The sequence below is a fragment of the Pseudorca crassidens genome, chromosome 3, assembly GCF_039906515.1.
Source record: "Pseudorca crassidens isolate mPseCra1 chromosome 3, mPseCra1.hap1, whole genome shotgun sequence".
NCBI classification, from domain to species: domain Eukaryota; kingdom Metazoa; phylum Chordata; class Mammalia; order Artiodactyla; family Delphinidae; genus Pseudorca; species Pseudorca crassidens.
This window is the reverse complement of record NC_090298.1, coordinates 161,636,848-161,663,967: the sequence shown is the minus strand read 5'-3', so window position 1 is coordinate 161,663,967 and position 27,120 is coordinate 161,636,848. Positions and strand designations below refer to the sequence as shown.

The 27,120-nt window shown below is 48.6% G+C and overlaps 2 protein-coding genes across 4 annotated transcripts in view; one reads left to right on the top strand and one right to left on the bottom strand.

Annotated features, from left to right (window-relative positions):
- Positions 1-3,135, bottom strand: part of MAU2 (MAU2 sister chromatid cohesion factor) — a 34,515-nt gene extending 31,380 nt beyond the window's left edge. For both annotated transcript variants that reach the window (XM_067733359.1, XM_067733360.1), the window contains exon 1: positions 2,825-3,135. In XM_067733359.1, the coding sequence (XP_067589460.1) occupies positions 2,825-3,100 (276 nt within the window). In that variant the 5' untranslated portion in view covers positions 3,101-3,135. The remainder of the gene's footprint in view (positions 1-2,824) is intronic.
- Positions 3,136-3,371: 236 nt separating this feature from the next.
- SUGP1 (SURP and G-patch domain containing 1) overlaps positions 3,372-27,120 on the top strand; it is a 29,594-nt gene continuing 5,845 nt past the window's right edge. Inside the window, exons 1-8 of one of the 2 annotated variants that reach the window (XM_067733362.1) lie at positions 3,372-3,513; positions 5,263-5,434; positions 9,208-9,308; positions 10,328-10,528; positions 12,797-12,908; positions 13,237-13,337; positions 14,293-14,416; positions 22,757-23,112. In XM_067733362.1, coding sequence (XP_067589463.1) covers positions 3,480-3,513; positions 5,263-5,434; positions 9,208-9,308; positions 10,328-10,528; positions 12,797-12,908; positions 13,237-13,337; positions 14,293-14,416; positions 22,757-23,112 — 1,201 coding nt within the window. In that variant the 5' untranslated portion in view covers positions 3,372-3,479. Of the gene's footprint in view, positions 3,514-5,262; positions 5,435-9,207; positions 9,309-10,327; positions 10,529-12,784; positions 12,909-13,236; positions 13,338-14,292; positions 14,417-22,756; positions 23,113-27,120 lie in introns of both variants that reach the window. The other variant, XM_067733361.1, reaches the window with a different exon arrangement.

The following is a 27,120-nucleotide window of genomic DNA, read 5'->3' as shown; positions in this document are numbered from 1 at the left end:
TTGTTAACTGAGAGAAGGGAGAGCTTCAGAACCAGCACATCCACTAAAGGCACTGGGAGTCAGGCCCGGGCAGTCACAGCCTCCACCCTTCCCACACCCAAGGAAGCTTGACACTTCGTTTGATCTCAGCCTCATCACTGCTCAGGAGAGACCCTGATATCAACCAGTCACCAACAGCTCAGGCACTCCTCGGGATTGACCTGAAACTCTGAGCGCTTCTCAAGGCTTGCTCCCCCACCTCATTCAGGACTCTGTTCAAATGTGACTCCCACAAATAGAGACCCCCTCATTACCTTTGCTAAAAATAGCTCCCTGTCAACTCCAACCCTCACCCTGGTTTTCATGGTTCTTCTATCGCTGCCTAACCTTTTACTATATATTCATTGTTTGTCTCCCTCACAAAAACATAAGCTTCTGTGGGCAAGGACTGCTTTAGTCACTGTTGATCCCCAGCACCTAGAATAGGTCTTGGCACCCAGTGTGAGCTGATTAAATATCTGCTGAATGAATGAAAGAAAAGAACTTCACAAAAACAACGACGTGGACTTCCCCGGTGGCGCAGCGGTTAAGAATCTGCCTGCCAGTGCAGGGGACGCGGGTTCAAGCCCTGGTCCGGAAAGATCCCACATGCTGCAGAGCAACTAAGCCCGTGCGCCACAACTACTGAGCCTGCGCTCTAGAGCCTGTGAGCTACAACTATTCAGCCCATGTGCTACAGCTACTGAAACCCACGCGCCTAGAGCCTGTGCTCCACAACAAGAGAAGACATTGCGGGGCTTCCCTGGTGGTGCAGTGGTTGAGAGTCCACCTGCCAATGCAGGGGACACGGGTTCGTGCCCCGGTCCGGGAAGATCCCACATGCCACGGAGCAGCTGGGCCTGTGAGCCATGGCCGCTGAGCCTGCGCGTTGGAGCCTGAGCTCCGCAACGGGAGAGGCCACAACAGAGAGAGGCCCACGTTCCGCAAAAAAAAAAAAAAAAAAAAAGACACTGCAACGAGAAGCCCGTGCACTGTAATGAAGAGTAGCCCCCGCACACTGCTCCTAGAGAAAGCCCGCGGCAGCAATGAAGGCCCAACACAGCCAAAAATTAATTAATTAATTAATTAAAAGAAAAAGCCAACCACCACCCACGACTTATCGTCTTGGCATGGACCCTGGCGATCTTGACCTTAGATTTTTTGTTGTTGTTGTAAATTTATTTATTATTATTATTTTTTAATTTTTGGTTGCGTTGGGTCTTCATTGCTGCGCTCGGGATTTCTCTGGTCGCGGCGAGAGGGGGCTACTCTTTGTTGCGGTGCGCGGGCTTCTCATTGCAGTGGCTTCTCATTGCGGAGCACGGGCTCTAGGTGCACGGGCTTCAGTAGTTGTGGCACGGGAGCTCTAGAGTGCAGGCTCAGTAGTTGTGGTGCACCGGCTTCAGTGCTCCGCGGCATGTGGGATCTTCCCGGACCAGGGCTCGAACCCGTGTCCCCTGCATTGGCAGGTGGATTCTTAACCACAGCGCCACCAGGGAAGCCCTTGAGCCTAGGTTTGAGCTCAATTTTGTTAATAAGTTGCTGTGTGGCTTTGGGCAAATCACTTTACCTCTTTGGGCCCATACTGCCTCATTCGTGAAACAAGGAAGTGGATCAAGAAAGAACTAAAGTCCCCTTCCAACTCTTTACAGTCTGCAAAACAAAGATCTGATTATCCTACCAAAGGCAATTTGTTACTAGCCACCGGTGGGCTCAGATTTACCTCAGGATCAACACATTTTTAAAATCGAAGTTGACTGTATTCAAGAAGTCTTGGGCTTCCCTGGTGGCGCAGTGGTTGAGAATCTGCCTGCTAATGCAGGGGACATGGGTTCGAGCCCTGGTCTGGGAGGATCCCACATGCCGCGGAGCAACTAGGCCCGTGAGCCACAACTACTGAGCCTGCGCATCTGGAGCCTGCGCTCTGCAACGAGAGGCCGCGATAGTGAGTGGCCCCCGCTTGCCACAACTAGAGAAAGCCCTCGCACAGAAACCAAGGCCCAACATAGCAAAAATACATAAATAAATTAATAAACTCCTACTCCCAACATCAAAAAAAAAAAAAAAAAAAACAAGAAAAAAACTCACCTCATACCTCTGGCAGGAAGAGAGGAAAGTAACCATTAAAAAAAAAAAAAAAAGAAGTCCCTCCTCTAAGCAGAATAAAGCTGGGTGAACGGCAATTGGACACACCGTATGACAGGAGCGCGGTGTTGCTCTGAGTAGAAACAACTGCACAGCCAGAAAGGGCAGAATGATGGCCACTTTCCCACATTTTTTGAGGCACCAAGATCCCACAGGTCAACATGGGAAGATAGGGCCTGCCCTCTGAAGGGGACGGTTGAGTGGATGGTGGGAAGAAAAGAAATCACAGGTAGATACGGAGAAAGCAGGAGCCCTGAGCCCTGGAATCCAGACACCCCCCCCACCCCCCGCCCAGTTCTGCCTTTTGCAGGACTTCAAACGACTGCTTCTAGGCTCTGGGCCTCTGCCTCTCACCTATGACTCCCCTCATCATTGATGGGGGCACAACCCTGTCGCTCCTGAAAGACGCAACTCTCGGAGTACCCGGACCGGAGTCCTAGGCCTCTGCCTGTCACCAGAAACATTAAGTACGGTACGGGGCGAGTTCCCTCGGGTCCCCTGAGAGGCTCACGTCTTCGGGGTCTTGCTGCTGGTGCGGAAGTCACGCCCCAGGTCCCGGAGGAGCGGCGCCGGCGGCCCCCGCCCGCCAGGGTCGCGACCCCTCAGCCCAAGCTCGGAAAAGAGCCTGCACCTCCACCCTTGCGGCCCGGCCCGCGCTCACCGCCTTCTCCAGGTGGCTGCGCGCCTGCTCGCTGTTCTTGGTGTGGTGGTAGAGCACGGAACCGAGATGCAGGTGTGTTCGGGCCTCAATGCGCTGCGGCGGCTTGAAGGGGAACACGGCCTGCAAGCAGTGCACACATAGGCGGATCTTGGGCGGGCTGGAAGTGCGGAAGTGTTCGGCAAAGCCCAGGAGCGCCAGGTACCACGACTCAGCCGCCTCGGCCTGCGCTGCCTGGGCTGCCGCAGCCTGAGCCGCCGCCGCCGCCTGAGCCGCCATTTTGGCCTCCCCAACAACAAACTGCCGCCACAGGGAGGCGGAAGCAGGCGCACGGGGCGGGGCCGGGAGCGCCTCGCGTTTCTCGCGAGAGCTTCTGTACAAAGCATCCTGGAACATGTAGTTTGTATTTGGAGTGGCCGCGGCTCCGGGAAGGTCTGAGAAAAGGCGACACCATCTGGTCCGCGGGACTGTGACCGGAGATTTCCGATGGGCTGAGGTTTGCATTCCTAGGGTGAAGACCCCAGGTGTCCAAGCAATGGCAGGGCGTGGCTTGCCGACGCGGACTACATCTCCCATCAGGCCATGCGTACTATAACAAGCGCCCCCCCGCCACCACCACCCCTCCGCCCCTGGTGGCGCCGGAGCATTGTGGGATTGGATGAGTCTCAAGATGGACAACCGGGATGTTGCAGGTAACAGCCCCCGCCTCCCCGCAAGCGTCTGCCTGGGTGTTCGGGCTATGAGTCTTTGCTTAGCCCTACCGTCGGGCCTACCTCAACCCGCCGGCCCTTAGCCTCAGCTTCCCGGTGGCTGAAAGAGGCGGCTTCTGCACCACCCCCGTCTCCCGAGACCCCAGACCAAGTTACCCCGCCCCCGCCCACCCCACCCCCCCAACCGCTGGTTTGCTGAGGACGCCAGGCTTTCCTTAAAGGCCGCCACCGGGATCTGCCCTGCGCCTGCTTTCCGAAATAACCGCCTTCAGGGCTGCTCAGACCTCCGCTCCCCGAGCCAGTGGCAACCTTGGGCTGTCCTGCGCCTCTCTTCGTGGCAGCTGCTGACTGGCCTGTATCCCGCTTTCTGGAAAAGCTGTTTTTCCGAACTGCACTTGGCCTCCCTGTACACATTTTCCTGGGTCTTTAGAGCCCCTACTTTAGCACAAGCCTTATTCTTTCCCCACCCCAGCCCTAGCCCTCCACCCAGACTGGGATACATTGAAGAAATATTCATTGTGTGCTAGGCACTGTGCTAGTTGCTGAGGATGTAGTGTAACCAAAACGGGGCCATGCCTTCCTGAAGGCTACTTTCTACTGGGGCATCACAATGCACAAAAAAGGAAATATTTACAGAGAGTGAGTTATAATGATACGAGAGAGTGGAGGTGCAGGTTGCTGATATTGGGTGGTCAAGGAAAGCCTTTTTGAGCAGAAGATACTTGAGATGAGAAGATGCCAACTATTGGAAGGCCTGGAAGGCAGAGCCTTCTATGCAGAGGGGGACAGCAAGTGCAAAAGCCTTGAGAGCTTGTCATTTTGAAGAATGTCAGGGATGAAGTGGAAGTGGGGAGGGGAGCCATCTCTGGCAGCGTCTTGAAAATCGGCTTTCAGAATTTGGATTTTATTTTGAGTCCCATGGGGAACGTTCGAGGTGTCTTCTCCATCTCCACAACTACCACCCTTGTCTGAAGACACCATCATCTTTTGCTTGGAGCCAGTAAGCCTCCTTGTTGGTCTCCTTGCTGCCTATGCACTCTGTCCAATCAGTAGACAGAATGATCTTAAAAATAAAAATACCAGTTGGATCTTATCAGCTTAATACTCCCCAGTCACTTCCTAAAACCCTTTAAGTAAAACTCAGACTCCCTATTTTGCCCTACCCCCGCTAGCCCCACCCCTGGAACCGCCTGCTCTGACCACATTGGACCTCTGCTTCTTACTCTGCCCAGATCACTCCCCATGTGGCTTTTCAGGAAGCCACCTCTTTATCTTTCTGGTTTTAGCTTAAATGTCCCCTTTTTTAACGGTTATTTTCTGGCCAGCTGTATAGGTGGTCCTCTGTTATGCTTTCTCATCTTTTTTTTTGTTTCCAGCAGAGAGCTCTTATCATGATTTTGCAACTACTTTTTTGTTACAAGTCTTTTGTCTCCTCAGCCAGAGGTGAATCCCACATGGGCAGAGGCCCCTTCTGTCTTGATTAGCACCAAGTACAGCATCTGGTGCATAACTCAGTAAATGTTTGCTAAATACAGCATCTGGTGCATAACTCAGTAAATGTTTGCTAAATAAATGAAGGAACAGATGTGTGAATGTCAATCTGAATGTTAGTTGCTGCCTGAGAGGGCAGCTCTGGGCTGCTCCCATAGCAGCTGGGCTGCTCCCATAGCAGCTGCTGGGCACGTTTTTGGAGCAAAGGTGATTTCTGATGTACTTCTTTTACCTCCCCAGGAAAGGCTAACCGGTGGTTTGGGGTTGCTCCTCCCAAGTCTGGAAAAATGAACATGAACATCCTTCACCAGGAGGAGCTCATTGCTCAGAAGAAACGGGAAATTGAAGCCAAAATGGAGCAGAAAGCCAAGCAGAATCAGGTGGCCAGCCCTCAGCCCCGGCATCCTGGCGAGTAAGTCTACCCTGAGACTGGATTAGGGTCTTTGAGGGTAACCAACAGAGGGTTTTGCTTGCGAGAGTAGTCGAGGTGTTTCTGCATCTAGCCACAGCCTGATGGTGCAAGGAGGAACGCAGGTGCACTTTCAGGAGGCTGTGTGGCAGGAGAGAAACAAGGGGTATATGGGAGCCCAGAGGATGGCTGCCAACTCTTTCACTCAGTGGTTATTTACTGTTGACCTGTTGTGGGCCAGGGACCAAGAATACAGCACGGAGCAAAAACCCAGATTCCATCTCTGCCTTTATGGGGCTCACAGTCTACTTGTGAAGGGATGCTCTGGTAGGTAACATGAGGCAGTGTGCTCCCAGATGCAGCAGCTGCCGTAGGGATGCAGAAGAGGCTCTGCATTCTGAAGGCCCCAGGCAGAGCCAGCCCTTTGAGGAAGCAGGAAAGGACAGCAAAGGGCAGAAGGGAGGCGAGCCCCTGTGTGTCAGGCAGCTCGAGCTGCTGCACCAAAGGGGCTGTTTCTGAACCAGGAGAGAGGGTTTCCTCCTGACTGTCCTGAGAGGCTCTGAGGGCACCCAAGAGTTTTGAGCAGGGGTGGTGTGATCATGAGGGCACCCAAGAGTTTTGAGCAGGGGTGGTGTGATCAGGGCGACAAGATCCAAGAATTTCAGGCTGGAGGTTGACAGAGACAAGCCCCTTCCTCTGCGGTCTGAAGTGTGGAGCATGTTAGCCCTCGGCTAAGGCTCTGTTCCAGCTCCCACCTTTTCTAAGAGTCCGTGGCTTCTCCTTGAGGGCGGGACTTAGACTTTATTCTTGTTGGAACCTCCAGGGTGTTCAGGAACATGGGGACTGGATGTTGAGTGATCTGTGGGTGGGCTTGTGGACTGTCACCCCTGGGGTTATGGAAGGACTTGCACAAAGATGGGAAAGGCCTGTAGGACTGCTTCCAAGAGGGCCCCCTGGAGGCTGCTGGATCTCAGCGCCAGGATCAGGCAGCCAAAAAGGAACATCAGGTGGGTGGGTGCAGAGTACAGGTAGCTTTGAAAATAAGGTTGTTTTCCCCATTGTAAAAGTTTAGAACACCTTAGAATTTTGTGCTGCAGAAATAAGAAACATTCAGGTTGCCTCAAGAGAAGCATTTTGATATATTCCCTTCCCATGTCATTGCTTTGTTTCACTAAATTGTGGTCAATTTCATATGCCGCTTCCCCCGCCCCCCACTTTTTAAAGGAAAAGCTTCCCCCCAACCCCCACGTTACAACTCTTTAGAACTGCCACAGTGTTAAAGTTTTATTTATTTATATTAAGATATGACTTACATGCCATAAAATTGACTTTTTAAACTATACAACCTAGTGATTTTCAGTATATTCACAGCATTGTGCAACTATTATCACTAATTCCAGAACATTTTGTCACTCCAGAAAGAAACCCCATGCCCATTAGCAATCACTCCCCATTCCCTCTTCCCTCAGCCCCTGACAACGACTAATCTACTTTCTGTCTGTGTGGATTTACCTATTCTAGATATTTCATGTAATACGCGGCCTTTTGTGTCTGGCTGTTTTCACTGGACGTGATGTTTTCAAGTTTCATCACTTTGTAGCATGTGTCAGTACTTCATTCCTTTTTTTGGTGGCTGAATAATATTCCATTGTGTGGATGGACCATGTTTTGTTTATCTGTTCATCAAAAGCCATCATTTAACAGCTGTGTGATAACCCCTGCCATTTTAAAAAAAATAGATTTTATTTATTTATTTGTTTATTTATTTATTGGCTGCGTTGGGTCTTCGTGGCTGTGCGTGGGCTCTCTCTAGTTGCCCAGGGCTTCTTATTGCGGTGACTTCTCTTGTTGCAGAGCATAGGCTCCAGGCGCAGGCTTCATTAGTTGTGGCCGGGCTCCAGAGCGCAGGCTCAGTAGTTGTGGCGCATGGGCTTCGTTGCTCCGCGGCATGTGGGATCTTCCCGGACCAGGGCCCCATGTCCCCTGCATTGGCATGCGGATTCTTAACCACTGCGCCACCAGGGAAGCCTCTGCCATTTGTTATGGGTGGTTTTCAAGTGGGATTCGTGTGCTGACATGCTGCTGACCCGAAGTGTTTTTGGGGGGTTTTTTTTTTGGCCGCACCGTGTGGTTTGCGGGGTCTTAGTTCCCTGACCAGGGATTGAACCCAGGCCCTTGGCAGTGAAAGTGCGGAGTCCTAACCACTGGACCGCCAGAGAATTCCCCCCGAAGTATTTTCTTGTCCTTCATTGTCCCTGCCTTCTTTCTGTCCCTCCTGAGGGAGGTGCACACAGCATGAGGACAAGGCCAGGGTCACTAGAAGGCCCTGCTTGTTTAATGCCAAGGCTGGTTATCAGCAGAACTTTCTCTTTCATATAAAATAACTTTTACTGCCTTCTCTCTCTCTTTTGTTTTTTAACTTTAAAGATAATTCATATATGTGGTAGAAAACCTGGGAAGTAGAGGAGAAGAAAATGAGGAAGAAATAAAATCAGTTGTAACCCTGCAACCCAGAGGCAAGTGCTGGTTGCATTTGATGGATTTTTGTAACAATTTTTCAGTCAAATATATTTTTACATAAGTAGGACCACCCTGTAGATACTGTTTTATATCCTGCCTTTTTGTTTTTCATTTAACGTTATGCTTGGTTGCTTTATTTATAAGAATTTAACTTTTCAGGGCCACTCCATCTGCCTTATGGATGTCTCGTAATTTATTTAACCAGTGCCCTTTGTTGACTACTTAGGTTTTTTTCCACTTTTACTTCATTAGAACGGATTTCTAGGAGGATAAAACTTCACTTTAAAGGAAAAAGTTCAGACCTGTGGGCTCCCTGAGCTTTTTCCGTTATTGGGTGTGTCTGTATGATGGATGTACCCCTAAAAGCAGCACATACGAGGAGTTTCTGAGGTTAGAGCAAGATAGTATGCTGTAGGAAAAGATGAAAGAAGTAGAACATATGCTATGATCACAGCCTTATTTCCTCTATTTCTAATCTAAGGGGCAAATCAAAGAAGTATATCAAAGTATTAATTGTGGCTCTTGTGAGGTGAGGAGACTTTTTTAGGGTTTTCTCCTTGCTTTCTACATTTCTGATTTTTTCCACGTTCCCATTTGCTCATAATGAGCCTCTATCACTTTTTTGATAAGGAAAGATGAATTTGAATTAAACATTTAGGCCCCTGGGTTTGCTTTTGTGTTCGTTAAAAATAAATTTTTCTTATTTCAAAATAAAACATATTCTTTTCAAAAAGAGAAAGTAATAAAAATATAAAATTCCCCTGTAATTCTCCCACCAAGAAATTGCTTTGGGTATTTTCCTCTGCACATGTGAAACCCACAGAAGCGCTGGCTGACCCAGGCATGGAACTGCGGTCACACGCAGGTACAGACATAGGCCCTGCCTTTGAGAACTCTGCAGTCTAGCTGGGAAAACGGACGTAAGAGTCAGTGATAGCCCAGATGATTTGTTAACAATAAGTATGGCAGGTGGTTCTGAGCCATCTTCTTGGGGAGGCCCTTTGGACCGGGAAGGTCAACATGCGGGTAGAGAGAACACCAGCACAGGTGGGATTGCTTTGACTAGAACAAGATTGTTCCATCTTACTTCTCTGAAGACTGCTCTGTGCACTCAGTTGTTCCCTGGCATCTTTGGGGGCCTGTTTTGGGTCCCCTTAGGTGAGAACACAGGGATGGGGGTGGGACTGAGGCCAGCAAGGCGTGCTCCCTCCCCTCTTCTCAAGGCTTACCCTGTCTGTCCTCTGTCTCGGGTCTAGAATTGCAAACGCACACAACTCTAATGTTTCCAACAAGTTTGCCAACGACGGCAGCTTCTTGCAGCAGTTTCTGAAGTTGCAGAAGGCACAGACCAGCACAGGTGAGTGCAGTCCCCCCGTCCCATCTCACCTCCTCCTAGAGCTCCCCCTGCTGGCTTTCTCTCCCAAGGGTCCCTCAGCACCTCAGAAATGGCAGGTCCCGCCTTAGACTTGTTCCTCTCACCCCTCGTTCATTGAGCGCCCTCATTCTACTCGTCCTCACACTAAACGCCCAAGGGGCGAGTGCAGACCTTGCCCTCTAGATGCTTACCCCCAAGAAGTGGAGACAAAGAAGCCAGGTTTCGATCCAGGGGGTAGGGGCCAGGACTAAGCATGCCCCAGGGTTGTGGGACTGAGGCTTGAGTCAGAGCGGCAGCCCAGGTGCAAGGAACAGGACCCTCTTTGGGCGGGGGCGGGGGGCAGGTGCGCTTGGCCCACAGGAGCCCCATGGGACACGCCAGGTGTGAGAATCACCACCTGTGGGAAGCCCACCTGTATCTGTGGTTGTGCAGTTTACCAGTCTCATTTTTACTGTAAGAAAGTTACTGGTGAAACAGCTGACCTTCAACCTTTGTCAGGTTTCCCAGGTAACAGTGAAGACAGTTAACCCAAGGCCAAGTTTGCCCACAGAGAGGGAGAAAGGGCTATATGAGCTCTTCACTGCAGGGTCTCATGCCATGAGTCGTGTTTGAAAAGTCCCAAATAGACTGGCTCCAGCCCACTACTGACAAGCAGAGGGAGTGAGTGTAAGCTGGACGTGGGGGTTCAGGTCTCATCCGGAAGAGCTGCAGCATCCCTAGTCTATGGATATAGGCATCAGAGGCACCTACTGCCAGAGTTGCCGCCTGCAGAGTCCCGGGCTGGGTGACCACAGTAGGTTCTTCTCTGCGCCTCAGGGGTCCTCATCTGTAAAATGGGGGTGGCGTCCTCCCTGAGTGCTTCTGGTCACCCACTGCCTACCAGTGCTATGCGAGAAGTTAAGAACCCAGCCACTTGGGGCTCAGGGTGTGCAGGTTAGGCAGGAAGATAGGAAACCTGCACCACAGACCTTGAGTGTGGGTATCTTTCCTTGTATCCCAAGATGCCCGCCCGAGTGCGCCCGCTGCCCCGCCTCGTGTGCTCCCGCGCACCGGGAAGAGGCCCCCCCTCATCAGTAGCCCGCCGGGCCAGATGAAGAACTACGTGCATGCCAAGCAGCTGCCCGTGGCCAGCCGCCCGAGCGTCTTCCAGTCTCCTGACGAGGACGAGGAGGAGGACTATGAACAGTGGCTGGAGATCAAAGGTGAGGGGCCGGGGCTGCTGCCCCCCTTCCACGGCTGCCCCTCCAGCTGCTCCAGCAGGGTCCACGGGCACCGGGGACAGCGCAGCCAGGGCTGTGGGGTGCTTGGGGCTGTGGTCAGGGGGTGCCTTCAGGATGAGCGAGGTGAAGGAAGGGATGGGGAGCATGGAGGGGCTGCAGAGTGTGGGCTTCATCCTGGGAGCTGTGGGACCCACTGTCCACTTGTGTGGGGGCTGGCCTCCGGGGGGGCGTTCTCAGGGGAGCATTCACTTGTGCCCTCCTCATCCAGTACTAGAAGAGGAGCTCCTCAGTGCGGGTACTTGTCTCCACGAGTTTGGGCCAGAGGTATGAGCGTGCCGGTTGGAGGGCGTGCTCTCCTGCCCAGGGAAGGACAGTCATTGGCCTTGGGTGAGCCAGTTCCAGCCCCATGGTGGAGGAGGGTGGAGGAGGGTGGTGATGGTGGCACTCCTAGTGCATCCAGCCATGACCATATTCAGAACGAGACTTCGGTGCTGTGTGGAGAACGAGCTGTGTGAAGTCCTGGCCCTAGGCCACCTCTGCTCCAGGATGGCTAGCACAGTCATGTCTGCCTGACAGGACAGACTGAAGCGACCATATAATCATGCCATGACAGCCTCTAGGCCTCTTGTTCTGGATGAGGGTGCCAGCTTCAGGCCGTTTATCTAAACAGATCAGGGGCCAACCTCGAAGCTTGGAGCATTAGTCAGAATGGAGTCAGTGAGTGTGGTGTTTCCTCAGAGAGGGGCCCTGGCAGTTCAAGGGTACCCTGCTGGGAACTGCTACTTTATGAGGGGCAGTGGGTGTCTCAAGGCCCTTGAGGCTTTTATGGCCTGCTGTTGATACAACCTCAGAAAAGCACCTGTGCTTGTAAAGTGACCAGGTCAGGGTCGTTGCCAGGCATGTGGGAGGAGGATGAGGCTTAGGAAAAAGGTAGACACAGAATGTCTCTGAGACCTCTTATAGGTCCTCCTTAGGCCACATGTTGTACCCCGCCACCTCAACCCCGCGAGCTTCCTGGCAGTACAAGCAGCAGGGGGAATAAGAGTGGCCACAGGCTCAGTGTCTGGCCCCATTGCCAGGAGGAGCAAACATTCCTAAACACTGACTGACATCAAGAAATTTCTTCTGGGCGTTTTCATATGAGGGATGTGAGCTGTATGGTGGCTGACAGTCTCAGAAACAGGCCAGCAGTAAATACAAAAGCAAGTTCCATGTGGCTCAAAGTGGAGGCTAATAAAAAAATATATATATATATATATACACACATATGTATGTTTTTTTTGTTTCGGTTTTTTTGTCGGTACGCGGGCCTCCCACTGTTGTGGCCTCTCCCGTTGCGGAGCACAGGCTCCGGACGTGCAGGCTCAGCGGCCATGGCTCACAGGCCCAGCCGTTCCGCAGCATGTGGGATCTTCCCGGACCGGGGCACGAACCCGTGTCCCCTGCATCGGCAGGCGGACTCTCAACCACTGCGCCACCAGGGAAGCCCCCAAAATATATTTTTTAGTGGTGTTCACTGAAAGTGCTCTGAGGTAACAATTAAACCCGTTGCAATGAGTGTCCCTAGCTCCCAGATGTTGGTCTGGAAACACATGTTCTCACTCATGGAAACCAGGACTTCTTGGAGAAATGGCTGGCTCTAGGTCTGGGCAGGAAGCGTCTGAGATGATCCTGAAGTGCCCTGTCCCAGCAGGTATCGAGGAGGCCATCAGAGACTGGGGTCATGTCCAAAGGCCTCGGGAGCCAGCTTGAAGAGGCTCCACTGGCCACAGAGGGGGTGATTGAGCTTCTATGATGATATTAATTGTGTTGGATTGAAACCCACTAACATCTTAAAATCAGAGTTTGTAATGATATTTAAAAAAAAAGAATTTGTCTTTGAAGGATGAAAGGGAATTGATTTATTGTACTGAACGCTGGTAAAGAAAGGGATTGAGCATTCCACAAAAGGAGGGGGAGGGTGGCTATGTTTTCCAACATCTCCCTGCCAGCCTGGGGACTGGCTTGGCCTTTGGGAGGCTCACACACTTTTCTCCCTCCAGCATGTCTCGCAAAGGCTGTCTAGACCGACTCACCCCTCATCATGGTGCTTTGTGCATGGACCCGGGACGCCCGACAACCTCCCGCATTTCACCCTCTTCTCCCCCGACCCCTCTGTCCTTGTGGTCCGTAGAGAGAGTGTGCCTGTTGACTGTGGGGTGTGTGAGTTGAACCCCAGTACTGACAGCCTCCTTAAAGTTTCACCCCCAGAGGGAGCCGAGACTCGGAAAGTGATAGAGAAATTGGCCCGCTTTGTGGCAGAAGGAGGCCCCGAGTTAGAAAAAGTAGCTATGGAGAACTACAAGGATAACCCAGCATTTTCGTAAGTACTTTTGGGAGGGGAAGACCACTGCTACTTAATGTTCTTGCCACATGTTAGTACATGCAAATGTTCTTGTAAAACCCTGGTGGTGACTGAAGCTGCCCGGGGCTGGGTGCTTACTTGCGTGGGCCAGATACTGTTCTGAGAGCTTTCTAATTCACACCAGAGGTAGCAAGGGGCCCCAGTGTGGTGTGGAGACTTATTTTTGGGCCCCATCGAGGTGTCTCTGCTCACCAGCTTGCTTTTGCACAGTATGTGTTCAGAAGCTGCATGGGTCCACCCATCCCCGTTGCTCATTTTCCACTCTTTGTTTTACAAAACTCTCCAGGTTTTTGCATGATAAGAATAGCAGGGAATTCCTCTACTACAGAAAGAAGGTGGCTGAGATAAGAAAGGAAGCACAGAAGTTGCAGGCAGCCTCTCAGAAAGGTAGGTGGCTGAAGGGGGTGGGAGGTTCTAGGGAGGCGTGTGGACAAACCACGCCCCAGGTGGAATCGGGGTTCCTTTTCTGGAACCCGTCGTGGTGTGGGGTGGCGTTGACAGTGCAGGTCTATGCCCTCCCAGGGGGCTGGGGTCATGCTGGGACCAGCACTGCCCTCCCTGCCAGTGCTCTGAGATGAAATCTAAGGGTCAAGGTAAAGGTCAAGGTCATGTCCAGGAGCTCAGCCCTGTGCATGTAAACGGGGCACAGGGGAGGAACATTTGCCCCTTGGTTCATGGTCATTTTCACAAGTGCTATTGAGCACCTGATGCGTGCTGGGCACTGAGGACACCTAGAGACAAATGCAGTGACTGACACTTGTCGAGGGGGGCCAGGAGACAAAAACGGTCAGCTGGTGGGATGAGTGTCGGGAGGGTGAGATGCTGCCTGGTCTCCAGCTGTAATGAAGTGAAACCCCAGCCAGGTGCTGGTGGGCAGCAGGGGGATTGATGTTTAAGCCAAATGTGGGCCACAGACGTTGGTTCATCATGTCTGTCACTTGCAGTCCCAGGAGAGGGACTTCCTGACCTTCTTCCCAGGAGAGGTGGGCCAGGCCCATCCCCCCATGTGACCTGGGGGGACAGCTGCCAGCAGAAAGACTGAGGTGGGGATTCCCATCTCTCCAGCCTGGACCCAGACTCTCCCTCACATTCTGTTCCCATGTCCCAGTGTGGGTCCAAAACCCCCAGGGGTGGGAAGGGGTCGGGTGTGGGGGGCAGAAGCTCAAGATATATTATTATATTAATTCAGGTGTTTGGTTCCAGTGCAGTAATCTGATTCCCATTTGCCTGTTTTTCTTTGTATTGTTCCTAAAATAAACCCCTCTTGTTGCCCGGGGTTCTTAGCAGAAATTAGGCTGTTGGGTGTGGTGAGTTGAGCTCAGTACTGACAGCCTGCTTAAAGTTTCACCCCCAGAGGATGAAGAGGTCAAGAACCTCGCAGAAAAGTTGGCCAGGTTCATAGCGGATGGGGGTCCCGAGGTGGAAACCATTGCCCTCCAGAACAACCGCGAGAACCAGGCATTCAGGTAAGTGGTGGGGGGGAACCCACTGGAGAGGTAACCTCTCACCCTAGTCACAGCTCCCCCGCTGAGAAAATGGGCTTGGTGTGGTATTGAGACGTGCTAGGGTCCCATGGCAAGAAGTTGGCAGGGCCAGGACTCAGGTCCAGGAGTTTCTGACCACAGAGTTTAGGCGTGCCACCGCATAGGCATTCCCCAGGTGCACATCGGTGCCCTGAATCATCTCTGAGGCAGGTGTGTGGGGACCTTTGGGGCCTTGTGTTTTCCAGGTGCCTCATGGAGAAAGTCTCTAGCACTTGCCTTGCTCCCTTGTAACAGAATAGGCCAGGCTCTCGAGCAGAAACTCACAGAATTGTTGTTCACTGTTTGCATCCTGAGGGTCTCATCTTTACGACAAGGGAAATGGCAGGAAAGCAGGGAATGTGATACCTCAGGCTCTGGGGTGGGGGAACCCACAGCCTGTGTGCAGGTTCCACAGAGTGGGTGGGACAAGCATCCTGGCCTCCCTGCTGTTCCCAGCCACAGAGTCACACACCACTCCCTCAGGCTGGGTCTGTGCTCCCCCCGCTCTGTCATTCGTTGGGTGGGTTCAGCCCCAGCTCTTTGTGGGGGAAGGCGGGTCGGGGGGCTGGATGTTGGGGTGTGGGAGGGGTGGTCACTGCTGCAGGGCGGGGGCCGGCAGAGGTTTGTGAGGTGGACGCTGAACCTGTTGTGGAGGTGATGCACCCATGAGGACGCTTGGCCACGAGTAACACAAGTCCCCATTCAGTCAGTGAGGAGATGCGATGGCGCTTTTAACGAATGTGCTAGAGCAGCAGCCATCTGGGCTGGTCGATTCTGCAGCTCTAGACACCATCAGGGGCTCAGGAAGAAAGAAGAAGGTGTGGATGCCGGGCAGGCGGCCAGTCGCATCTACTACATGTGAGCCAGCCTGAGCTAGACATGGAACAAAGTGAAGGGCGTCTGGAGGGACTGCCACGCAGGAGTGAAGTGGCAGAGATGGCGGGCGCTGTGCCACCTTGGCGGGGGGGCAGGGTGAGCGTTGACGCAGTGCAGATGGGCCTTGGAGCCGGGCCGGGCTGGGTCCCAGAGGGCTCAGGTGTCCACTGAGAGCCTTTGAAGGGTCTGCATAGGGAGTGACAGGGTCAACTGTTCTTCCAGGATCATCTGGCCACAGTTGTGGAGGGTGGTCAGGCACACCAGGTTGAGGCACATGGGGACAGAAGGGAACCATCGCGTGGGGCCGGGGGTGGGGAAGGGCTGCTGAGGGTTTCAGGTGTCCCTGTGTCTGGTACCTGGGCAGCTAGGAGCTTTCGTGGGGGCTGTGGGGTGTTTGGGTCTAGAGTTCAGGAGACCCAGGACCTCCTCACAAAGTAGTGATATCGGCCACCACTCTGCACTACCCAAACCAGTGTTGCAGTGTTACGGTATAAGTCACTACGTCTTTTTTTTTTCTTCTTCATTTACCTAAGTAAGTTTATTTAAACAGGAAACTTAGTGTACTGTCACTTAGCGTGACAAGAGCTGACAAAAAATCTATCTCAGGCAAAGTGGGCGAGGTAGTGGAATTCTGTACAAAACCCCCAGCGCAAGTGGCTCTCCCTGGTCACAGGGGTCCAGGGCTCAGCAGCTCCAGCCGAGCCTTTTCCCTGGGGTCAAAGCGAAGAGACATTATCACCACAAGTGACTCCAGGCCCTCCCTGCAGCTCTTGCGCCTTGTGGGGGCATTACTGGCAGGCATCCAGCTTGTTGGGTGTGGCTTTGATGGAGGCTAGAGGGTGACTGCCACGGATGAGGACAGAGCCTGGGGGTGTCTGGCAGAGAAGTAGCTGAAGGTGACCAGCGTGGTCTGGGGGAGCTCATTTCAACACCAGAGCTGAACTACAGTTGGCACTCCACACATTGGACCTGGGCAAGGCATGCAGGTTCATACCAAGCAGACTGTTTCATCTTCACATGGGGTCAGGTGCAAGGCAGCTCCTCTCACCCCAAATCTAACAGCCACCCGTGTTCCTGCCGCTCTGGGCCCTTCCCTTCTGATTTCCCAGCAGCTGTGAGTTTTGGGAAACAATTGTAATAGCTGTGCTCATCCGTAAAGAAGCTGGAAATGTCTGTTCCTTTGACCAGTCATTCTACTTCTGAGATGCCATCCCCAGAAATAATGTTATATATATAGCACTGTCATAGTCTTGAAAAATTAGTAACACAATGAAAGTCCAGCCCCAGTGGGCTAAACTCCTATAACTGCATCTCCCCAGTGGAATCGTGGCCATCGGAAGGCAAGTTGTTGAAGGTGGTAGCAACCAGCACACCTCAAGCCACGTGTGACTCTTAACACATCACCCGGGTGAACCATGTTGTTCTTTACAACCGCCTGGCATGTTGGCCTTTAACAGGTGAGCAAGGCAAGGAGGCCAGTTGGTGGAGATGCCTTTACCACCATGCTACACTGCATTCTGACAGGAAAGCCTTATGTTGTCGGGTTAAGAAATTCTTAAAATATCAGGATACGGAAAATAGAATCACAGCTCTGTTCAAATAAATCTGCAGTGGAAAAAGTCTGGAAGGAAAAGACACTAAAGTGATAACTTTGGTTAACCCTGTGGGTGGGATTACACCAGTCAGAGGGGGTCTTCGTTGTAGAATCCCCTGCACCTGTGCCCTGGGCCCATAGTGAGCTGTTATGCTCCTCGCAGACAGGCACACCCATGGGGGGCTCTTGGGTGCTGCCTCTCAGAGAATCAGCATGAATCAGCAGCTGAGGCCAGGAAGAGGCAAGCTTGTGAGCCTAGAGGAGACCCACCCCGTTAGGAGCTGCCCCCCTGCCCCAGTGGGCGAATTCCCCAGTCTGCTTTTCTTGGAGGAACCAAATCACTTTAAATCCATGTCCTGGTTGCTACGAGTCTTTTTTAAATTCAGCCATCTGCTCCCTTCCCTCTTTGAACGACTTCTTGCTTTCGTCTCTTAATTTTTTTTAAGATGTTATTTTTTGAGCAGTTTTAGGTTCGCAGCAGAATTGAGGGGAAGCTACAGAGACTTCCCATGTGCCCCCTTCCCCGAAACATGCACAGCCTCCCCCATTATCAACATCCCCCACCAGGATAGTATATTTGTTACAATTGATGAACCTACGTTGACATATCATGATCACCCAAAGTCTATAGTTAGGGTTCACTCTTGGTGTTGCGTATTCTATGGGTTTGGACAAATGCGTAATGACATGTATCCATCATTATGATATCATACAGAGTATTCTCACTGCCCTAATATTCCCTGTGTTCTGCCTGTTCATCCCTTTTTCCTCCCTAACCCCTGGCAACCACGTAGTTTTGCCTTTTCCAGAATGTCATATAATTGGAATCATAGTATGTTGCTTTTTCAGATTAGCTTCCTTCACTTAGTAATATGTATTTAGGGTTGCGCTGAGTCTTTTTGTTTTTGTTTTGTTTTGTTTTGCGGTACGCGGGCCTCTCACTGTTGTGGCCTCTCCCGTTGTGGAGCACAGGCTCCGGACGCGCAGGCTCAGTGGCCATGGCTCATGGGCCCAGCCGCTCCGCAGCATGTGGGATCTTTCCAGACCGGGGCATGAACCCATGTCCCCTGCATCGGCAGGCGGACTCTCAACCACTGCGCCACCAGGGAAGCCCTCTGAGTCTTTTTTTGGCTTGATAGCCCATTTCTTTTTAGCACTTAATAATTTTCCATTGTCTGGATGTACCGCAGTTTATTTAATATTCACCTCCTGCGGGACATCTTGGTCGCTCCCAAGTTTTGGCAATTATGAACAAAGTTGTTGTAAACATCAGTGTGCAGGGTTTTTGTGTGGACATAAATTTTCAACTCTTTTATACCAAGAAGTGTGATTGCTGGATTGTATGGTATATTTAGTTTTGTAAGAAACAGCCTAACTGTCTTCCAAAATGGCTTGTACCATCTGCATTCCCTGCAGCAACGAATGAGAGTTTCAGTAGCTCCATATCAACATTTGATGTTGTCAGTGTTTTGGATTTTGGCCGTTTTTATAGATGTGTAGTGATATTCATTGTTTTGATTTGCATTTTCCTGATGACATGAAGGGAAGTATCTTTTCATAATGCTTACTTGCCATCTGTAAATCTTTGGTGAGTCATGTGTTAAGGTCATTGGCCCTATTTTTTTTTTTTTTGGCGGTACATGGGCCTCTCACTGTTGTGGTCTCTCCCGTTGCGGAGCACAGGCTCCGGACGCGCAGGCTCAGCGGCCGTGGCTCACGGGCCCAGCCACTCCACGGCATGTGGGATCTTCCCCGACCGGGGCACAAACCCGTGTCCCCTGCATCGGCAGGTGGACTCCCAACCACTGCACCACCAGGGAAGCCCCCATTTTTTAATTGGCTTGTTTTTTTTATTGTTGGGTGTTAAGAGTTCTTTGTATATTTTGGATTTTTTTGTTTGTTTTTTGGTTTGTTTTTTTCTGGCTGTGTTGGGTCTTCATTGCTGCGCGTGGGCTTTCTCTAGTTGTGGTGAGCGGGGGCTACTCTTCATTGCAGTACGCGGGTTTCTCATTGCGGTGGCTTCTCTTCCTGCGGGGCATGGGCTCTAAGCTTGCGGGCTTCAGTAGTTGCAGTGCATGGGCTCAGTAGTTGTGGCGCACGGGCTTAGTTGCTCCATGGCACGTGGGATCTTCCCGGACCAGGGATCAAACCCGTGTCCCCTGCATTGGCAGGCGGATTCTTAAACACAGCATCACCAGGGAAGTCTTTGTATATTTTGGATAACAGTCTTTATCAGATGTGTCTTTTGCAAATATTTCTCCCAGTCTGTGGCTTTTTCTCCTCATTCTCTTGATGTTGTCCTTTGCAGAGCAGAAGTTTTTCATTTTAATGAAGGCCAGCTTATCAGTTGCTTTCATGGATCATGCCTTTGGTGTTGTATCTAAAAAGTTATTGCCATACCCAAGGTTATGTAGGTATTCTTCTATGTTTTATAGTTTTATGTTTTACGTTTAGGTCAGTGATACATTTTTAGTTAATTTTTGTGAAGGTTATGAGGTCTGTTTCTAGATTCTTTGTTTGTTTGTGGTTTTTTTGCATGTGGATGTCCAGTTTCAGCACCATTTGTTGAAAAGACTGTCTTTGCTCCATTGTATTGCTTTTGCTCCTTTGTCAAAGAACAGACTATATGTATGTGGATCTGTTTCTGGGCTCTTTATTCTGTTCTGTTGATCTCTTTGTCCATTCTTTCACTAATACCCCACTGCCTTGATTACTGTAGCTTTACAGTAAGTCCCGAAGTCATGTAGTATCAGTCCTCCAACTTTGTTCTTCTTCTTCAGTATTGTGTTGGCTATTGTGGGTTGTTTGTCTCTTTATATAAGCTCTAGAATGAGTTTGTCAGTATCCACAGAATAAATGATTTTGACTGGAATTGCATTGAATCTAGAAATCAAGTTGGGAGTAACTGACAACTTGACAACATTGAGCCTTCCTATCTTTGAACAAGGAATAGCTCTTCATTTATTTAGTTCTTCTTTGAATTCATTCATCAGAGTTTTTTAGTTTTCCTCATATAGATCTTGTACATATTTTGTTACCCTTTACCTATTTTATATGGGGGAATGCTAATGTAAATGGTATTGTGTTTTTAGTTTCAAGTTCTACTTGTTCATTGGTGGTATATAGAAGAGTGATTGACTTCTGTATTTTAACCTTGTATCCTGCAACCTTGCTATAATACCTTATTAAGTTCCAGGATTTTTGGGTCTATTCTTCCATCTGTGTTTTTTATTTTTATTTTTTGTCGCGCCGCATGGCTTGCAGGATCTTAGTTCCCCAATCAGGGATTGAACCTGGGCTCTCAGCAGTGAGAGTGCAGAGTCCTAACCACTGGACCACCAGGGAAGTCCTTCATCTGTTTTTTCTATGTAGACGATCATGTTATATTTCCTTCTTCTCAGTATACCTTTTACTTCCTTTTCTCATCTTATTTCATTAGTTAGAACTTCCAGAATGATGATGAAAAGCATTGGGGAGGTGGGATATTCTTGGCTTGTTTCTGTTCTTAGTGGAAAAGCTTGAGGTTTCTCATCATTAAGTATGATGTTAGCTGTAGGTTCTTTATAGATATTCTTTATCGAGTGGAGGAAGTTCCCCTGTACTCCTAGTTTACTGAGAGTTTTTCTCATGAATGGGTATTAGATTTCATTAAACGCTTTTTCCACAGTGATTGATATGATCATGTGATTTTTCTTTTTTAGCCTGCTGACCTGATGGATTACATTAGTTGATTTTCTTTTTTTTTAATTTATTTTATTTTATTCATTTGTTCATAGTTTTTGGCTGCATTGGATCTTCACTGCAGCACATGGGCTTTCTTTAGTTGCGGCGAGCAGGGGCTACTCTTCGTTGCAGTATGCGGGCTTCTCATTGCAGTGGCTGCTCTTGTTGCGGAGCACGGGCTCTAGGCACGTGGGCTTCAGTAGTTGTGGCACATGGGCTTCAGTAGTTGTGGCTCGCAGGCTGTAGAGCGCAGGCTCAGTAGTTGTGGTGCACGGGCTTAATTGCTTCACGGCATGTGGGATCTTCCCGGACCAGGGCTCGAACCCACGTTCCCTGCATTGGCAGGCGGATTCTTAACCACTGCGCCACCAGGGAAGCCCACATTACTTGATTTTCAAATGTTGAACCAGTCTTGCCTGCCTAGAATGAATCCCACTTGGTTGTGGTGTCTATTCTTTTTATATATTAGTGGATTAGGTTTGCTAATATTTTGTTGAGGATTTTTACATCTGTGTTCATGAGAGATGTTGGTCTATAGTTTTCTTTTCTTGTAATGTTTTTGTCTGGTTTTGGTATGAGGGTAACTGAGTAAGTTAGGAAGTATTCTCTCTGCTTCTATCCTCTGAAAGGGATTGTACAGAATTGGTATAATTTCTACCCTAAATGTTTGGTGAAATTCACCAGTGAACTTTTGGAAGGTTATTAATTACTGATTCAATTTATTTAATAAAAATAGGCCTGTTCAGATTGTCTAGTTCTTCTTGGGTGAGTTTTGACAGATTGTACCTTTCAAAGAATTGGCCCATTTCATCTGGGTTATCAAATTTGTGGGCATAGAGTTGTTCATAGTAATCTGTAGTAATTTTAATGTCCGTGGGATCTGTAGTGATGGCCCCTCTTTCTTTTCTGTTGTTAGTAGTTGGTGTCCTCTCTCTTTTTTTCTTAGCTTGGTTAGAGGCTTAACGATTTTGTTGATCTTTGTTTCTTTTTACAAATGTTCCACACTGGGTTTTCTGAAGGGTGTACATGCTTGTACCATGACCCAGGAATACAAAGAAGATGACACAGTCTCCCCATCCCTCCATCCCACCCTAGGATGTTAGCGGGATTGGGAGTCCTCCATCCCTCTCCCATCTCTGACGTAGACATGTAGAAATAGTATGTGGATTTGTTCTCTGCTAATTTCCTTTTATACAAAAGGAATTTACAGCATCCTCGAGCCTGCATTTTGCTTTTGTATTACAGCATTGTGCCGTGACTGTCTTTCCAGGTTCATGAGTGCAAGTCTAGCCCCTTCTTGTCAAGGGCTTTGTAATCTCTGCTGTGCACAGGTTTTGCTATGTGGAACTGGGCTGTGACTCTTCACTCTAGAAGTGGGACTGTTGGCTCAGTACATGCATAGCCTGAGAGATGCTGGGCAGGTGCAGAAGGAGCTGCAGCCTCTGCCGGCTCTGAACCCAGCACCTCCTGCTCTGCACTTGGGGACCAACAGCTACCAGCAAGGCTGCTAGTGAGCTCCCTGTCTGTTCTGATGTTTAGTGTCTTTGTTTTGTCTCTGTCCACTGTTGATGCCTCTCAGGGGTGCATCAGAAAGGAGCACAAATATGCCCAGCTGTCAGGTTTGGGACAAATCCTGCCCTTTTTGGCACCAGGTGTCTCTCGCAACTCAGGATTTCTTGGTTTGTAGGCACTGGTGCACTCATCTAGGACAGCAGGGGAAGAAGCCTGGCAGAGCCTGGGGAAGGTCTGAGAGAGCCCGCTCCTTTTCCTTCGAAGCAGGGAATCAGTGATACTGTGATGGGCATCCAATAAAGATGGGGTAGGGGCTTGCAGTGGCCCTCAGCTCACAGGAACAGCATCATGACAGACTGTGGCCATGTCACACTGTTCCTCTAGTTTGGGCCACCAGCACCAGCAGCCACTGAGGCCTGGCAGGGCAGGGGTCACGACAGAGACCTCCATCTTAACATGACCCCGAAGTGACCTAGCTGGCCCCAGTGTGCCTACACAAGGCCCAAGCTTCTTCTGCCCTAAATCAGGGGTAGGGGGCTGAGGCCCAATGACGGTGTGCCCCCCACTCTCTTTTGCAGCTTTCTGTATGAACCCAACAGCCAAGGGTACAAGTACTACCGCCAGAAGCTGGAGGAGTTCAGGAAAGCCAAGGCTGGTCCCACGGGCACCCCCACGGCACCTGACCTCGGACTGAAGCGCAGATCTCCTCCTGAGACCCCCTTGGGTTCCATGCCCACCGCCACTGCCTGCCCTACCTCATCTGCCCCCTTGCCCAACGTCAACCCATCTTCAGCTGCCCCAGGGAAGCCAGCCACCACAGCCAACATGAAGAGGAAGCGAAAGAGCCGGTGGGGTCCTGAAGAGGACAAGGTGGAGCTCCCGCCTGCCGAGCTGGTGCAGAGGGACGTGGATGCTTCTCCCTCACCTCTGTCAGGTGGGCCGACCCCCTCCCTCAGCCTCCTGGGGAGGGTCTGGCATCTTTCACTGAGCGTAATGTTTTCAAGGTTCATCTGTGTTGAAGCACATGCCAGAATTTCATTTATTTCCACAGCTGAATAGAATTCCAGTGTATGGATAGACAGCATTTTGTTTATCCATTCATCAGTTGTTTAGAAGCTTGGGTTATTTTCACTTTTTGGCGATTGTGAGTAGTGCTGCTGTGAACACTGGCCTACAAATACCGTTCGGACCCCTGATTTTGATTCTTTTTTGTATATACCTAGGAGTGGAATCACTGGGTCTTACGGTAATTCTGTTTCACTTATTGAGGAATTGCCAAACTGCATTCTGCAGCAGCTGCACCATTTTACATTCCTATCAGCAGTGCACAAGGGTTCCAGTTTCTTCTCATTCTCGCCTTATTGTATAGCTATTCTAATAAGTATAAAGTGAAATCAAATTGTAGTTTTGATTTGCATTTCCCTAATGACTAATGGTGTTGAGCATCTTTTCATGTGTTATTGGTCAGTTTATAGTTTAGTTGGAGAAATGTCTGTTTTAGTCCTTTGCCCATTTTTTAATTGGGTTGTATGTCTTTTTGTTATTGAGTTGTAGGAGTTCTCTAAATGTTTTAGATATTAACCCCCATTCAGATACATGATTTGCAAAAATTTTCTCTAGTTTTATGGGCTGTATTTTCATCCCCTTAATGTCCTTTGATACACAGAAGTTTTAAATTTTAATGAAGTGCAATTTATTTTTTCTTTTGTTGCCTATGATTTTGGTCTTAAGAAGCCGTAGCCACATCCAAAGTCTTGAAGATATGCCCTTATGTTTTCTTCTAAGAGTTTTATAGTTTTAGCTCTTAAATTGAATTAATTTTTATATATGTTATAAGGTAAGTGTCCAACTTCATTTCTTTAAATGTGGAGATCCAATTTTCCCAGCACCATTTGTTGAAGAGACTATTGTTCTTTCTCCATTGAATGGTCTCTTGACACCCTTGTCAAAAATCCCATAGAAAGTTTATTTTGGGGCTCTCTGCTCTATTACACTGGTTTATATATCTATCCTTATGCCAGTAGCACACTGTTTTGATTACTGTAGCTCTGTGGGAAATTTTGAAATCGGGAGTGTCAGTCTTCCAACTTTGTTCCTCTTTCTCACGTTTTGACTATTCGAGGTCCTTTGAATTTTTGTATGAATTTCCAGATGGGCTTTTCCATTTCTGCAGAAAACATTGTTGGGATTTGATAGGGACTGTATTAATCTGTAGATTGCTTTGGGAGGTATTGACATGTTAACAACATTTTAAGTCTTCCAATCTGAGAACATGGGACAGCTTTCCATTTACTTAGGTTTCCTTTAATTTCTTTCAATGTGTTTTGTCTTTCTGTTGTACAAGTCTTGTACCTCTGTTAAGTTTATTCCTAAGTGATTTACTCTTTATGATGCTGTTGCAAATGGAATTTTTTTTAAATTTCCTTTTTGGATTATTTGTTGTTAGTATAAGAAATACAACGGATTTTTTGTGTGTTGATTATGTATCTTTTATCTTTTGCTAAATTCATTTATTGGGGTAACAGTCTTTAGGGTTTTCTACACATAAGATCATGTCATCTGCAGATAAGGATAGTTTTACTTCTTCCTTTCCAATTTGGATGCCTCTTATTTCTTTTTCTTGCCTAATTGCTCTGGCTAGGATTTGCAGTACTGTGCTGAACAGAAGTGGTGAAAGCAGGCATCCCTGCCTTGTTCCTGATCTTAGGGGGGAAAGCTTTTGTTCTTTCACCATTGAGTATGATGTTGTTGTATGTTTTTAATAGATGACCTTTGTCATGTTGAAGAAGTTCCCTTCTGTTCCTAGTTTATTGAGTGTTTTTATCATGAAAGAGTGTTAGATTTTGTCAAGTGCTTTTTCTACATCAATTGAAATGATCATGTGGGTTTTTCCCTTCATTCTATTAATGTGGAGTATTACATTGATTGATTTTTGTATGATGAAACCACCCTTGCATTCCTGGAATAAATCCCCCTCCGTTTTAGTAAATAATTAGTTTACTAATTATTTACATGCTGATGGATTTGGTTTGCTAATATTTTGTTGCAGATTTCTGTCTGCATTTATACTCATAAGGATTATTGGTCTGTAGTTTTCTTATATTGTCTTTGTCTGCTTTTGGTATCAGGATAATGCTGACCTCATAGAATGAGTTAGGAAGTGTGTCCTGCTTTAACTTTTTGGAAGAATTTGAGAAGAATTGGTGTTAACTCTTCTTTTAAATCTTGGGTAGAATTTACCAGTGCATTTATCTGGTTCTGGGCTTTTCTTTGGTGGGCTGGAGGGGAGAGTTGATTATTGATTCAATCCCCTTACTTGTTATAGGTCTATTCAAGTGTTCTGTTACTTCTTGAGTTAGTTTTGGTAGTTTGTGCCGTCCTAGGTGATCCAGTTTGTGCCATTCTGAGTATTGCGAGGAAATCTCGTGCTGTCTGTTCCACCCTGCCTGGGATGTGAATCATCCCTTTGACCAGCATATCCCACCCATTAGTCACCAGTAGTCACTCCGTTATCAGATTGACTGTCATGGTATTGCAGTGTTTATGTTCAAATAATCCTTATTTTACTATTTTACTTAATAATGGCCTCACAGCACAGAGTAGTGATGCTGGCAATGTAGACATGCCAAAGAGAAGCTGTCAAGTATTTCCTTTAAGTGAAAGGGTAAAAGTTCTTGACTTAAGCTGAGGTCTCCAAGATCTATGGTAAGAACAGATCATCTATCCGTGAAATTGTGAAGAAGGAAAAAGAAGTTTGTGCTAGTTTTGCTGTCGTACCTCAAACTGCGAAAGTTATGGCCACAGTGTGTGCTGAGTACTTAGTTAAAATGGAAAAGGCATTACATTTGTGATAAGATATTTTGAGAGGGAGAGAAAAACCACATTCACATAACTTTTATAATAGTATGTTGTTGTAAGTGTTCTATTTTATTATTAGCTATTGTCATTAATATCTTACTGTGCCTAATTTATAAATTAAACTTTATCATACGTATGTATGTATATATAGTATACACGGGGTTCAGTACTATGTGTAGTTTCAGGCTTCTACTAGAGGGATCTTGGAATGTATCCCCTGCAGATAAAGTGGACTGCTGTATCCCCCTGTTGTTTTAGTAGTTGAGTCTTTTCTGTTTTTTTCTTAGGCAGTCTGACTAAAGATTTGTCCATTTCGTTGGTCTTTTCAAGAAACCAACTTTTGGTTTCATTGATTTTTCTCTTGTATTTTGTATTTCCTGTTTCTTTTGTTTCCATTCTAATCGTTATTTCCTTCATTCTGCTAGCTCTGGAATTAGTTTGCTCTTCTTTTTCTAGTTCCTTAAGATGTACAGTTAGGTATTGATCAGAGGTCTTTATTTATTTATTTAACTATCTATCTATTTATTTATTTATGGCTGCATTGGGTTTTCGTTGCTGCACGCGGGCTTTCTTTAGTTGTGGCGAGCTGGGGCTACTCTTTGTTGCGGTGCACGGGCTTCTCATTGCAGTGGCTTCTCTTGTTCTGGACCTCGGGCTCTAGGCATGCGAGCTTCAGTAGTTGTAGCACACGGACTCAGTAGTTGTGGCACCTGGGCTCTAGAGCACAGGTTCAGTAGTTGTGGTGCACGGGCTTAGTTGCTCTGCAGCGTGTGGGGGCTTCCCAGAGCAGGTCTCGAACCTGTGTCCCCTGCATTGGCAGGCGGATTCTTAGCCACTGCACCACCAGGGAAGCCCTATCTTCTTTTTTAACGTGAGCATCTACAGCTATACATTTCCCTCTTGGCGCTGCTTTTGCTACACCCCAGAAGTTTTGGTGTGTGCTGCGCTGTTGTGTTCATTCATCTCTAAGCATTTTCTGATCTCTTGTGATTTCTTCTTTGACCCATTTGTTGTTTAGGAGTGTGTTTAATTTCCATGTTTGTGAATTTTCCAGTTTTCCTTCCATTACTGATTTCTGGCTTTA